General features: G+C 39.7%; 2 protein-coding genes across 2 annotated transcripts in view; one reads left to right on the top strand and one right to left on the bottom strand.

Moving 5' to 3' along the window:
* The window catches only part of LOC310866314 (glypican-6-like), a 175,998-nt gene extending 169,794 nt beyond the window's left edge, over nucleotides 1-6,204 (top strand). The window contains exon 9 of the mRNA XM_083775912.1: nucleotides 3,460-6,204. Within this exon, the coding sequence (XP_083632038.1) occupies nucleotides 3,460-3,665 (206 nt within the window). The 3' untranslated portion in view covers nucleotides 3,666-6,204. The remainder of the gene's footprint in view (nucleotides 1-3,459) is intronic.
* Nucleotides 6,205-6,214: 10 nt separating this feature from the next.
* Nucleotides 6,215-11,797, bottom strand: dct (dopachrome tautomerase). The gene is made up of 8 exons (XM_083775913.1): nucleotides 11,285-11,797; nucleotides 10,880-11,179; nucleotides 10,413-10,513; nucleotides 9,698-9,864; nucleotides 9,218-9,394; nucleotides 8,178-8,313; nucleotides 7,077-7,278; nucleotides 6,215-6,948 (listed from the first exon to the last, which is right to left on the bottom strand). Exons 1-8 carry the CDS (start codon nucleotides 11,580-11,582, stop codon nucleotides 6,773-6,775), a joined length of 1,557 nt encoding a protein of 518 aa, XP_083632039.1. The 5' UTR covers nucleotides 11,583-11,797; the 3' UTR covers nucleotides 6,215-6,772.
* Between the last annotated feature and the right edge of the window lie 790 nt (nucleotides 11,798-12,587).

Here is a 12,587-nt window from a genome sequence, read left to right on the forward strand (position 1 = left end):
CATGTCAGCGGGGGAGACCGAGAGAGATGGCCGGGGAAATTCGCCCGGTGCAGTGCCGCTACTCAACCTGTGAGAAGGGCTGAGTGTATGCCGTGGCTGAGTGCATGTCAGCGGGGGAGACCGAGAGAGATGGCCGGGGAAATTCGCCCGGTGCAGTGCCGCTACTCAACCTGTGAGAAGGGCTGAGTGTATGCCGTGGCTGAGTGCATGTCAGCGGGGGAGACCGAGAGAGATGGCCGGGGAAATTAGCGAAATTGCGAATATGCAACAGTTTACCCTCAAACTTACACGTCAACTCAATGTCATTCTAACGAATATTTTAGAGCGAAAAAATAATTTTTTTCAATTACATTTATAGGAAATATGACTCTAAATGTGACACCAAAATAGTAGCATAAGTTGCTATGCTACTACGGCCACCAAGCCCGGCGAGCCCGCATAGAAGTCGATGGAGAAAGCTTGTCACAGTCTGACGTCACAATCATGATAGCATTGTTTGATATCCTTTATTAGCTCCCGAGGGGCGTGTCAGCGGGCCTTTAACATCTGGAGGTGCATTGCTTAGATGAACAATATAAACAAGGATTCCATTCTGAGTCTGAAATGTTTTGGAATAAGTATAATCATTAATCATGGACATGAATGAATGTAGATTAATGAGAAAGTCAATGAGAAAATACCTCAACAAATAGACCAACACTTGAATTTGAATATATTAAAACTAGGCCAACTGTTAATATAGGACATAATTCATCTCAATTTATTACAGCATTTATCGCTTAGATAAATCAACATTAATGTAAACAAAGATACTATTGTTGTTGTGAAATGTTATATCATTCATTTCTAACTGAACCCTATAATTAGAACATTTAACTGGTCCTGATCACTAGAATACTGTCACACACCTTGTACTTCTGAGGCTTCTCATTGCTGGACACTGATTTTGCCAAAAATGGGTTAACATTCTGTCAAAATCTGCTGTGTGGCTCGAGAAGAACTTGAACAGCATCCAAGATTTCATGCACCGCCATGAGAACACCAGCGAACGAACAGGTAGAGTCCCACTGGGATTTCCCAAAAGTGTCGGCAGAGAGTTGGCTGAGAACACGGCGGGTGTTGTTGGCGTGACAGTCCATGTTGAAGGGCTGGACTGTATGGATGCTGTGTTTGACAGAATGTCAGACATTCTCATCTGTTGCTCTATCAGTGGGCACAACCCACCGCTCCACCAAGAGATATATATTTGCATACCATCTACACACAGTTGGCTGTGTTGTGAGTCCTCAGCTGAGACTGTAAGTGAGTCCTCAGCTGAGAATTCTACCACATCATCTGCAGTAACAGTTTTTGGTGGCTGAATTTTCTCTGTTTGACATGGTGAGTTCCTTCAGCAGCACGGTCGCTCAACATGACAGTTCAGCATGCAGTGACACTCTAGCTTGCAATGATAAGCTCAAGGTGATAAGCTTAATTCATCAATCTTTTTACAACTCCTCTCACCTATGGAAAATAAAGGTAGACATAGGTGGGTATGTAATGATTTTATCATGTAATATACAAGTAACATGTGTGAACGCGGGAAGAGAACGCAGCTCAGAAATTGCAATAACAACAATTAGAATAAATTACGAATTATTGAGAAGTGTGTGGTACTGTAAAATGAGTGAAAACAGGGCGTGTGTATATATATATTACACACACACACACACACACATACACACACACACGTTAGACAGCTATGTGTGGTACACACACGTTAGACAACGAAGCGCTGTTGTGGCAGTCTGACACAGACACAGACACACACACATACACACACACACACACACACACACACACACACACACACACAAATACACACATTAGACAGCTACAGTATGTGTGATACACACACGTTAGACAACGAAGCGCTGATGTGGCAGTCTGACAAACACACACACACACACACACACATTACACAGCTAACGGCGCACACGTTAGACAGCTAACTGCGCTGTTCTGCCTGGCTTCACAGACAGACAGACAGACAGACACACAGACACACAGACACACAGACCGACATGTTCTTCCTGGCTTCCATAGTTTGGGCTCAATGCATTCGCAATCACATACATGTATGTATGCAACTGAGTGACCAATCAATTCTAGAAAAAGCCTTGTCTTCCTGAGGGGTTATGGCAGCTGACCAATACATTGCCACCAGGCTTAACTGGCATCACGAGCGACCTGGCTACTTGCAGTAAGTATTGTCATGAATATGACAAACGGAAGAACCACAGTTGCTACATAGGATGTGGTCAAATTTAGGGCAGAGGAGTTTATCCAGGCGCAAAGGAACCATAGTCCAGCAGCCAACAGGCTTCTTCTTTTTTTAAGTGGGAATTGTTTTTATTGGCCTAAAATATTGTCTATAATACATTCATGAATCCTCTTGCTGACCGGCTGTCGGTTTTGAGCAATTATTTTTATAGGGGTTTATGTTACCCTACCATTAACATCCTATACTGTATAAGGCAAAATTGTCAAACTTTCCTTATGATTTAAGTGGCATGTGACATGTCAAACTAGGTTTTCGGTTTTCGTGATTCTGAATCCATTCCAAGCATTAGTTTTGCACAAAAAACATTCCTTGGGCTAATAACAGCCATAGCCATCATGACAAATGTGATGAGGTCAGCACATTTTGGGCACATTTGGGCAAGTGGCTATGGCTGTTTTTAGCCCAATTAAGGAGTGTTTTTTTGTGTCCCCCTAGTTGTCACATGCTACTTTAAGCATAAGGAAAGTTTAACATTTTTGCCTTTAAGGATGGTAGGGTCACATAAACCCATAAGAAATTGCTCAATGCTGACAGCCGGTCAGCAAGTGGATTCATGAATGTATGTATATAGACAATATTTTAGGCCAATAAAAAAATACTATATACCAAATGTCCCACTCCACAACCCCGACTGCCGGACTACCAAAACACAAAGCGGAAAACAATCTCTCCCCACAGTCAGAGAATCTCAGCAGGACTACTATACCATTTAGTTGGCTGGGATAGGTCCAATTTATTGGGATAGATCTATTTATTCACTTAGAGTACTGGTCACATGCTATTTTATTCTTGCCTGAGTGAATAAACAATGCAAGACTATATGCTTATGTGATAAACAAATTATCATCCACCATTTGTTGTTGCCGACTACCAACCCTAAACGTGCAGTTGGCTAGCCTGGAGTGATGATGAATGATAATCTATCACAGTTTTATTCCTTGTCTAATGTTTCTCCTCACTTAAACCCTACATGGACTGCATTCCCAAATGCTCTATACTAGGCCCCCTCCTATTGTCACTCTACACAAAATATCTTCGCCAAACCTTGTAGATCAGCTAATTTTGCTGAATGCTAGCCCCATATTAATCTGGGGTTAATCTGGTTAATCTTTCCCTTACTCTTGCCTGTGTTGTAGGTGATGAGGGCAGTGGATCAGGCAGCGGCAGTGGCTGCACCGAGGCCTGTACTACAGACGTGGACCTTACTGCCAGTGAGGCTCCCGTGGTGGAAGCAGACCGAAGCGGGCCCGTGGAAGACTCGGCCACAGTCTTTGCCCCCTCGCTAACCCTGCCAACCATGTTGGCCCTCTCGGCCCTAGCACTTCACCGGCAATGGAGATAATGCTTGGGAAAGTGGCTAAACTTGGACAGCAGGGTTTCTCTTTTCACTGTTTTTGTATTCAGGCAGATTTGGAGCGACAGTCAAGCAGACAGTCGTCAGGCTGGCTTGGCCTTGAGGCAAAGAGGGGTCTGCTCTAAGAAAGAGCAGCCATGCATCCTGATTTCCTGCCCTTCCAAAGATTGTGCAGTGCCATCCTTAGACTTGATATGTTTGGCATCACACTATGGTGTAATGTTGATGCCACCCGATAAACTTTGCTCCAGAGGCTGAAAAAAAATACAATTTTGTTTCCATATGGCAGATGTTAAAGAAGGATTCAGTGTGAAAAGAAAATCCCATGCACTTTGATTGTTAGATTTTTTTTTATAAGGCAGTTGTGTCGTTTGTCAAACCATATTGGACATGTGGACATTAAAGGTGATCGCCTGGTCTCCAATCTAAATATTGCCTTTTAAAATACAAGGCAATATGGGAAATGAGAAATATCCATAAACATATGGCCACCACTTGAATGTTTCCATCTTTGGTCTGCTATTGTTCAATTGTTTAAATACTTTCAACAGAATATTTATCAGAAGAAATAGTTTATGTGAATTATATATAAAATGCGATTTTATATATAATACACATTATGGATTATGTTGCATACCGGTATGTTAATATGCATAAGCTAATCATTAATGACCACCAACATGAATCGGACTTTCTTATAACTAATATGACAATTTTACCAATGACTGCATTATTTTATGGGAGCAGACCACAATGAAAATAATAACATTTGACCTTACCATGTTTTGTGTAGTGATGTATTTCCCTTTAGCAAAGTTGTGAAAAGAAAGGACCTGTCTTTTAGGGAGTGTGTCCAAGGTATATCATGGGTTGGTCATGGGTCTGCTCTTAGCCAGTTCTTTGCTCTTGGCTATGAATTGAAATGGGTCAATGGCTGCCTTATCCCTGGATTTAAAACCAAGATTGCTCTTAACAGTTGAGTGTGCTCACATCCAATGTTTTATTTAAATGTATCATAAGATTAACCAGGCTGTAAACAGAAGTTTGGATAAATAATTTGATTTACATTTTCTTTTATCAAATATGAAACCTAGCCTGGCAACTCAGGATTAAAATGTTCTCAATTACAGTATGCCAACTTTTATTGAAATGCACATGCTTACATTTCCATATACTTATTTGCCTTGCACAGTATTAGTTGTCTGCAAAATGCCTTTGTTTGCTCAGAGGCCTGAAGTCAGGATCAGACGATGTGGTACTTTGAATCCAGAGGGAATCACCAATGCAAATGCAGTTGTTGCTATACATAGTATGATTAGGTAAAGACAATAGCTTGACTTTGACCAATTTCATAGATGTTTTAAATAAGAAAACTACTAAATGTGTATCTGGCATGTGACTGCAAAAATGATGATGTACTCTGTGATTACATTTAACAACCGAAGTTTTGATCAAATTGTTCTAAATAAAACTTGAAGACGTGGCATTTGAGTTTCTAGATAACAGCATTGAATAAATGCCATCAGTCAGTCTTAAAAGTATGTGAAATGCCTTCAAAGTGCTAAATTATTGATACTTCGTTAATATAGTCAAATGAGAGGAAAATATACTGAGAGTATGTGCCAAATAGAAGACATTTGTGACTAGAAATGCAAAGAAGAAAAAAAAGGTGTCCCCAAATGTATCTCTTAAGCTTGAATGGTTACGTGTGTGCCACAGACAGGCTTGTAGCCGACCACAGTCACCTGTGAAATGAGAATCTGTGCAGAATGGACAAGGCTGAATGCTCTGGCGAAACTACTCACTAGAGCGTGCTTACAGAGAATATGAGAGGCTTGGGATTGCTGGAGGGGGCGTACAGTATCCAGCCGCCCAACTCACGCCAACAAAACCCAGAGCAGCACTGTATATCCACAGTTCTCCCTGAGAGTCCATCAGCTCAATAAACCACAAAAGCCGGCTAAGCTCACGTCTCAAGGGAATTAGCCAGTATATACACTATCATATCCCTTATCAGTTGGGCTTTGCAGTATATCACAGAAAATGTGTTGAGCTTTCATTGTTGCCGTTTACTCCGTATTAGTGTTCATATTTCAATGAAGGACAAAACTAAGCAAAAAAGAAAAATGTGGTGTGCAATCATTTTTGTCCCTTTTGTCTACAAGTCCTTTAGAAAAATATTCTTTATTCTGAATAATGATCTTACAGGATACCCTTTTTAGGTTTTGTATCATTGCACTTTTAATGGTAATATTTTTTCAATAAAAAAAAAGAAAAAGGGATGTGGGTCTGGATGTGCATATGAATATGAATCAATCAAAAAACTAAATTAGCAAGTTTTTCCTTTCTTATTTGATTTTTATTATCAGTGCATTAGTGTATGAATTAGGGGTTTGAAAACACTTTAAAGCTAACAAGAGATAACCTGGATAAACAAATATGCCTTAGTCTTTTTCCCTGATGCAATGAAGATTATTGCATTTGTGTTTTGTTACTCTTGAGAATAAATATTAAAAATATTCCAATAGCTGTGCATTTGTGTTTTGTTACTCTTGAGAATAAATATTAAAAATATTCCAATAGCTGTGTACTGTATCTAATAATATAATCTAAAGTGTTTTAAAATAAATGTTTAATAGTGTATAGTTGCCATTTTAATTTAGGGGTTTAATTTAGGATAAGTGAGTTTCTTTGGTACTAAGCAAGTCCCACACCAAGTGTGGGTCCATTATTTTTTGTAGTTATTGCAAATAAATATAACATTTTTTTACCCCATGATGAGGCAACTTGTCACTCATGCAAATTCTGTATTTCTATATTAATATGAGAATGACAAATCTTACAACATACAATTATGCACAATAGTTTATTATATAATGAAAAGTGAGTGATGGTGATGTACTGAGGCCAAGACACCTGTATTAAAGTGAAAGTTAAATGTTTGACAACTACGGTCTACAGTACATGCCAGCAGTGCTATTCATTTACAAAATTCACATTTCCTTTTTGGCTCCACAGTGTTGTCCACAGTACAATATGTTATAGATTATGCATGCAGCACCATATTTCTCAATTATTATATTGGCGCGTGACATTTAAGCCTCCTCTGTGTACTTCCTGTTAGTGAACTCTGCTTTTATCAGAGGCTCGAAGCCTCTCTTTCTCCGTTGCTGCAGGTACAGCACAAAGATAAGCGCGAGCAGCAGGAGACCCAAGAAAACGCCACCAAGGGCGGAGCCCAGCACAAACACCGATGCTCCACCGTCTGTTTCTGTATGGAATTGGAAAAAATATATATTTGTATCAACAAATGTACAACCAATATTATAATTTTGAGCCGACTCAATATGAGTGACAACCATGGTCAGATTCTGTCCATTCGTTTAAAATAGTGCGTACCATCCAGGGCAATGGCATAGGAATATCCGAGCTGCTCAGACGGCAGATATATCTCCTCATTAGTGACAGGAGGGAAGAAAGGAACCATGTTGAAATCCCGGTTGTGACCAATAGGGGCCATCTCATCTGGATAAGTGGAGTTGGCTGGAATGAATTTCCTCATCCACTCGTCAAAAATTGCATCTGTGAAAGCATGGAGCACCTAAATCCAAAAATAAAGTTGTAATTGAGAAACCATCGTTATTTAAAATGTAAATTGTAAATGTAAATGTATTTTTTTAATCTGAGTATACACTCTCATGCCTGTACTGAGCCTGTTATGAGCTAGATCTGCTATTTTCAGTGCACAACACCAGTGCACAACTGAGAATAACCTCTGTGTCTCAGATGTGGATGGTTCAGAAACACTGCCTACGAATGACACCATGTGTGGTAACAGGCTCTGCATACATGCATAACTGTAGTTCTAGGATTCCAGGAGGTGGCCACATCCCACCTCTGAGATGCAGAGAATGTACACAGAAATGGCTTCATAATGAGTGTTATTAGTGAGGATTAGGAGGATTAGGAGAAAAAGTCAAAACCGTATGTGGACCGAAGTCCCTGGGCCCACATGTTCAAAACTTGTAATCCCTATCTGATCGGATCGGATTTGGGGGGAGTTCAAATCTTCAAAATGGTTAGTTCTAAACAAAAACATAGTTGCGATCATAGCATTATCACCTAAATCATTCAAAAAAAAAATTAAATACATTTTAATAAAATGCTATTAATTCAACAAAACTGTTATATGGCTATGTCCATCTAGGTTGGCCTTCAAAAGTAACTGTTGATTAACTTGAAAAATCAGAATCTGGATCCTATCCTGAATGTCTGAGCTCCTGGGCCAAAACCTGTTCCTAGATCACAAAATATACAATTTCAAAATCTGATCCGATCAGATAGGGATTATTTTGAAAGGTTTTGAACTTGGCCAGGCTCTATTTCGTGTGCTCAGATTTTCCCTACACCATCTATTCGAAGAAGAGCTGCTATTTCCTAGTGACGCTAGGGTTCAAGTGGTTAACAGTGAGTATTTCACATAACAGGAATCCCACTTACCAGGAATATGGGGTCGTTGGCAGCAGCGTGAGACAAAGAGCTGGTTCCACTGAGGAAGGAATGGACCAGGTTGTGCAAATTGTTAACTGAGTCATCCAGATCTCCGTCTGGTGTTTCATATCCCTCCAGAGCATTCCTGTGATTGACAAAGCATACAAGGTATGGAATACATAATTATATATTTCACAAGGAACACTTCTTGATATGTGTTGTTTTTATCGTGCATTACCCAGAACCAAAATAATGAAAAAAATAAAAAATAAAAAAATACTATTTGATGTTCATTGCATGCATTTATGCAGTGGTTTTCAAAGTCAGTTTCATGCTGCATTCACACTGGCAGATACAAAGCTACAATGGAAGCCAGCGACATGAACATACAAAGCAACACATATAATAAGTTGAGCTGGCTTCAACTTCAGATACTGTATAAAGCTACAAAGCGACAGATATGGTGTGTAGCTTGTATCTTTGTATATTTTGTATCTACCTGTGTGAACATAGCATCAGGGTCCTGGGTTGTCCTTGAGGGCATTCTGGAGCATGACCAGCACAAAACATGACCAGCACAAAATCTGAATCCCCACCCCCCGCCCCATTTCCCCTCACTGTATATGTATCTTTTCCCTTTTTGCTTCCTATATGATGAATTCCTGTTCTGTTATTTAGCTACATAGAAGTGTCTATTTGTATGTCTCTAAATGTTTTGATGAATTGAACAATGTGGACCCTGTTGTAAACAAGTGTAATGCTTAATTGGGTCGTCCACTCACAGTTAACAGTCTTTGTATTGAGTTTGTGCTTAAAATGTACTGTAAATTCTACAAACTGTTAATAAATATTTCAATCAATCAATCAAAGTGTATTAAGGGTGTAATTAAGGGTGTAACTCCCTAATACAGAATCATTTGAAATGAGGCTCCAATGAAAGTTGGGTCCATGAATATGACAAAGTTTGAAAACCCCTGCACTATAGAGAACATAAAAAATAAATAAATACAAGAAAAGAAAAAAACTAAGCAAAAAAACTACTTGCATACCTAAAACTAGCAGTAGAGTTGGTGAAGTATGGAGGGCTGTCAAACTCTCTGAGTCTGAGGCAACTTCTGACATCATTCATGGTGGGAAGACTCACGTTAGTTCTCGCCATACCTCTCCTAATTGATCCCTCATACGTGCCGTTACAAAGAGTCACCAGCCGGTTGTAGTCATCCAGACTGGGTGGAAAGACAGTGTTCAAATGATATATTAGTCAAAACATTTTCCTTTCAGTGCATTTTTTTTCTTCCTTCCTTCATTAACGACCAGTAAACCCTATATACTTCTAGAACTTCTTGGCACACTCTTTTGTCCCTGTACACCAAATCGCTTTACCAAAAATTGCCGATCTGTTGGCTATTTGTTGGAGAGTGGATTTTAGAACAATGCTTGCTTATTATTTAGGACATACCCGCCAGAATAGACATGGGTCATGTGGCTAATACTGCATGTATATACTGTATAATGTTTGTGCTACTGACCTGTTACAAACCACGCTCCATTTGGCGAATCTGGACTGGTTACTGATCAGGGTCGGGTCTTCTGGGTTGCGTCCCCCAAGGAGAGCATCCGTACACACATCACATTCCGTCTGCCCGGTGGCAAAGTTCCAATATGGCACCGCAAAGTTCTCATTGCCAGTCAATCTCTGTAGGGGCATTTATTACTATTTAATGTCGGCCCTCTGTTTGGTCCCTGACCAACCAACCAGCAAGCACCTTCTGCCTTGTTCGGCCCTGATTCGGCCTGCTTCTGGTTGTTTATGCAGAGTTAGAAAATACCCAGTTTTTGCAAGAAAAAACTAAAAACAAACACGTTAAGCCCAGTCACTATAGGGCATAGCAGTGGGTGTGGTTTTCTATTTCTATTTTCTATTTCTATTTAGCATTTTCTATTTGTATTTTTTGACAATATTAAAGGTTTTATGGTCATCGATTCACGTAGGCTTAAAATAATTGATATTTTTGTAAATCTCTATGGGAAAATGTAATGGCAGATTTTTCAGTGGTGCCAGAAAACCACGCCCACTGCTATGCCCTTTACTGCGCCAGAGATGTTATTTTTTAATGAGGTAAAGTTTAAAATAAGAATACATGAAGTTAAATATCAATATGAGGCAACTGAAAAACAAGTAATTTCTTTCTGCTTGGCTACTATTTCAATGTCATACTTTGTTTTTCAACAGATGACAATTACCTGTAGCTCTCTCTCCAAGCTAAGTAGGTGGTATCTGTGCCAAGTGATGAAGGCAGGTCCTTTATGGGAGAAATCAATGGCCTTGAATGGACGACCTGGTCCTAGATGCAAGAACATTATAATGTATTAATAGCATGAAATATTCCCATCAATGAATAACCAACAAGTTGGATATATGATATAATTTAGTTAATTACAATGTATAAAATGATGTAAGCCAAATAATAAAATCGATAATAATCTCAATATATATTTATATTTTTCCAAGTTATTTGATCTGCTTGTATAGTAATCTACAAAAACTCACTGAGGGATCACCTATGATCTCGGTGGATTTACAGGACTAGTACAGAAGGGTACTAAAAAAATAGAAAGTCTGTCTTGTCTTGTAAGCTCATGTAAGCTCAAATACCCTTTCAATTAAGTTGTTTTTCTGCTGAACAATGGTATCAAAGAACAACATTTACCAAGAAGAGTGTCTCGGACAGAGTAGTAGTGCTGCCAGACAAAAAAGTCATAGATGGAGATGTTGGCAAACTGTGGCTCAGTGCCACTCGTCCCCAGGAGCCCCAGCCAGTGCTGGGTGGCAATGACATAGTCTGGCTGGATGGTGACTTTAGACAGCTCCAACACATCCAGGAATTCCTGGAGCTCCACTTGAGTCAGAGAGTGGATGTCCTTTCTCACAGTTTGGGCTTTTCTCACGTCACAGTTTGGTCCAGTCCAGCCAAACTTACACAGGCCACAGTCAAAGCCTCCGAAATTACCTAAACATATGGAGAGAAACAAACATGTAAAATGTGGCGATGTTTTATGTGGGGATTTAAAATAAATCAAAATGAAATAAATCGTTTGAAATGTTACTCACTCACCATTGCACCTGCATGTCTGGTTAAAGAATTTAGTTGGCCACCTCTCTCTGTCATCAACGTTTCTCATCCGGTAAGGTCCTCCCCAGGGTTTGGTGTCTACTCGGATGGTTAAGCAGTTTCCTCGCCCAGACAGACGTCCGCACACATTAGCAGGATCAGAGCCCGTGGCAGGACAGCATTGCTTGGAAGTGATCCCTTCCACTGTGCAACAGACTCGAGGAAACTGAGCCTGTGTCGATTTCTGCTGGAGGAAAAAACAAAGCACGCCTAGAACCAATGCCTTCATCCTTATCGTCATCCTGTTTAACCCGCTGCAAATCAGCCGCAACAAATCAGTTTGTAAACCAATTCGATGCAATAATACAGTCAATTAGTTCCTCCAGAAGGGCATGGAATCTCACTCTGCAATGGTCCTCTGCGGTGGGAATCTTCAAATTAGATAGTGAGTGATAACTTTAAAGTCTGTGGAAAAACACCCACAGCAAAAGTACACAAGTGGTCTGGTCAGTTACATGCACATTTTAGAAGACCTCCTATCTCTGTGCTTGCTTGCTTTTAGTACTGCTCAAAGGGATTAAGGCATAGGTCTCGTGATAATCACCTGACAGCACAACTGTGATCTGGATTCTGGCATAACACCACAGTAATACAGTGATCTCAAGCAATACGTTCAGTTACAGTACAGTCAATTAATTTAGCAGTTATATAAAACACATCTGAACTTTCAACGTAGATGTTCATTTTAATGACTCATTTTCATAATAATGATAATAAAGATTTGCTTTAATATACTATCTGCTTTACTGTTCCCTAAATCAAATCAAATGTTCTGCAAGTCTCAATAGAGTACGAATAAATACAGCAGTTACAATTACAGTTTTTACCAGTTTTAGGAAGTTGTTATGCCAGTGCCAGTTCAAGCCTTTTACACACGAATAGAAAATTAATGTGACGCTAATCCACTCAGAAATTAAAACACACTGGGCTATACCTATACAACATGTGCTGTGTGAATACAGGAATGTTCTGGTATAGAATAGAAATAATACATTTTGTATACGTCACAGTGCTTTTTACAACTTTCTTATATTTCACAAAAAACCATTGATTCAGACCAAACAGAACCCCCAACCTACCACCCAAACGCCTCTCCTTTCCTGAAAGAAACTCTGAGGCCATTCTTGTGACTTAAAGGTGACGTTAATCACTTGTGTTGTGTTGTCGTCATGGGACATGAAGAGTTGAGTAAAGTTTGATTCACATCTCGACTCGTGTGGATGACTAGTCATCATATCTGAAATTA

Source organism: Protomyctophum parallelum (assembly GCF_964188405.1).
Source record: "Protomyctophum parallelum genome assembly, chromosome: 11".
NCBI classification, from domain to species: domain Eukaryota; kingdom Metazoa; phylum Chordata; class Actinopteri; order Myctophiformes; family Myctophidae; genus Protomyctophum; species Protomyctophum parallelum.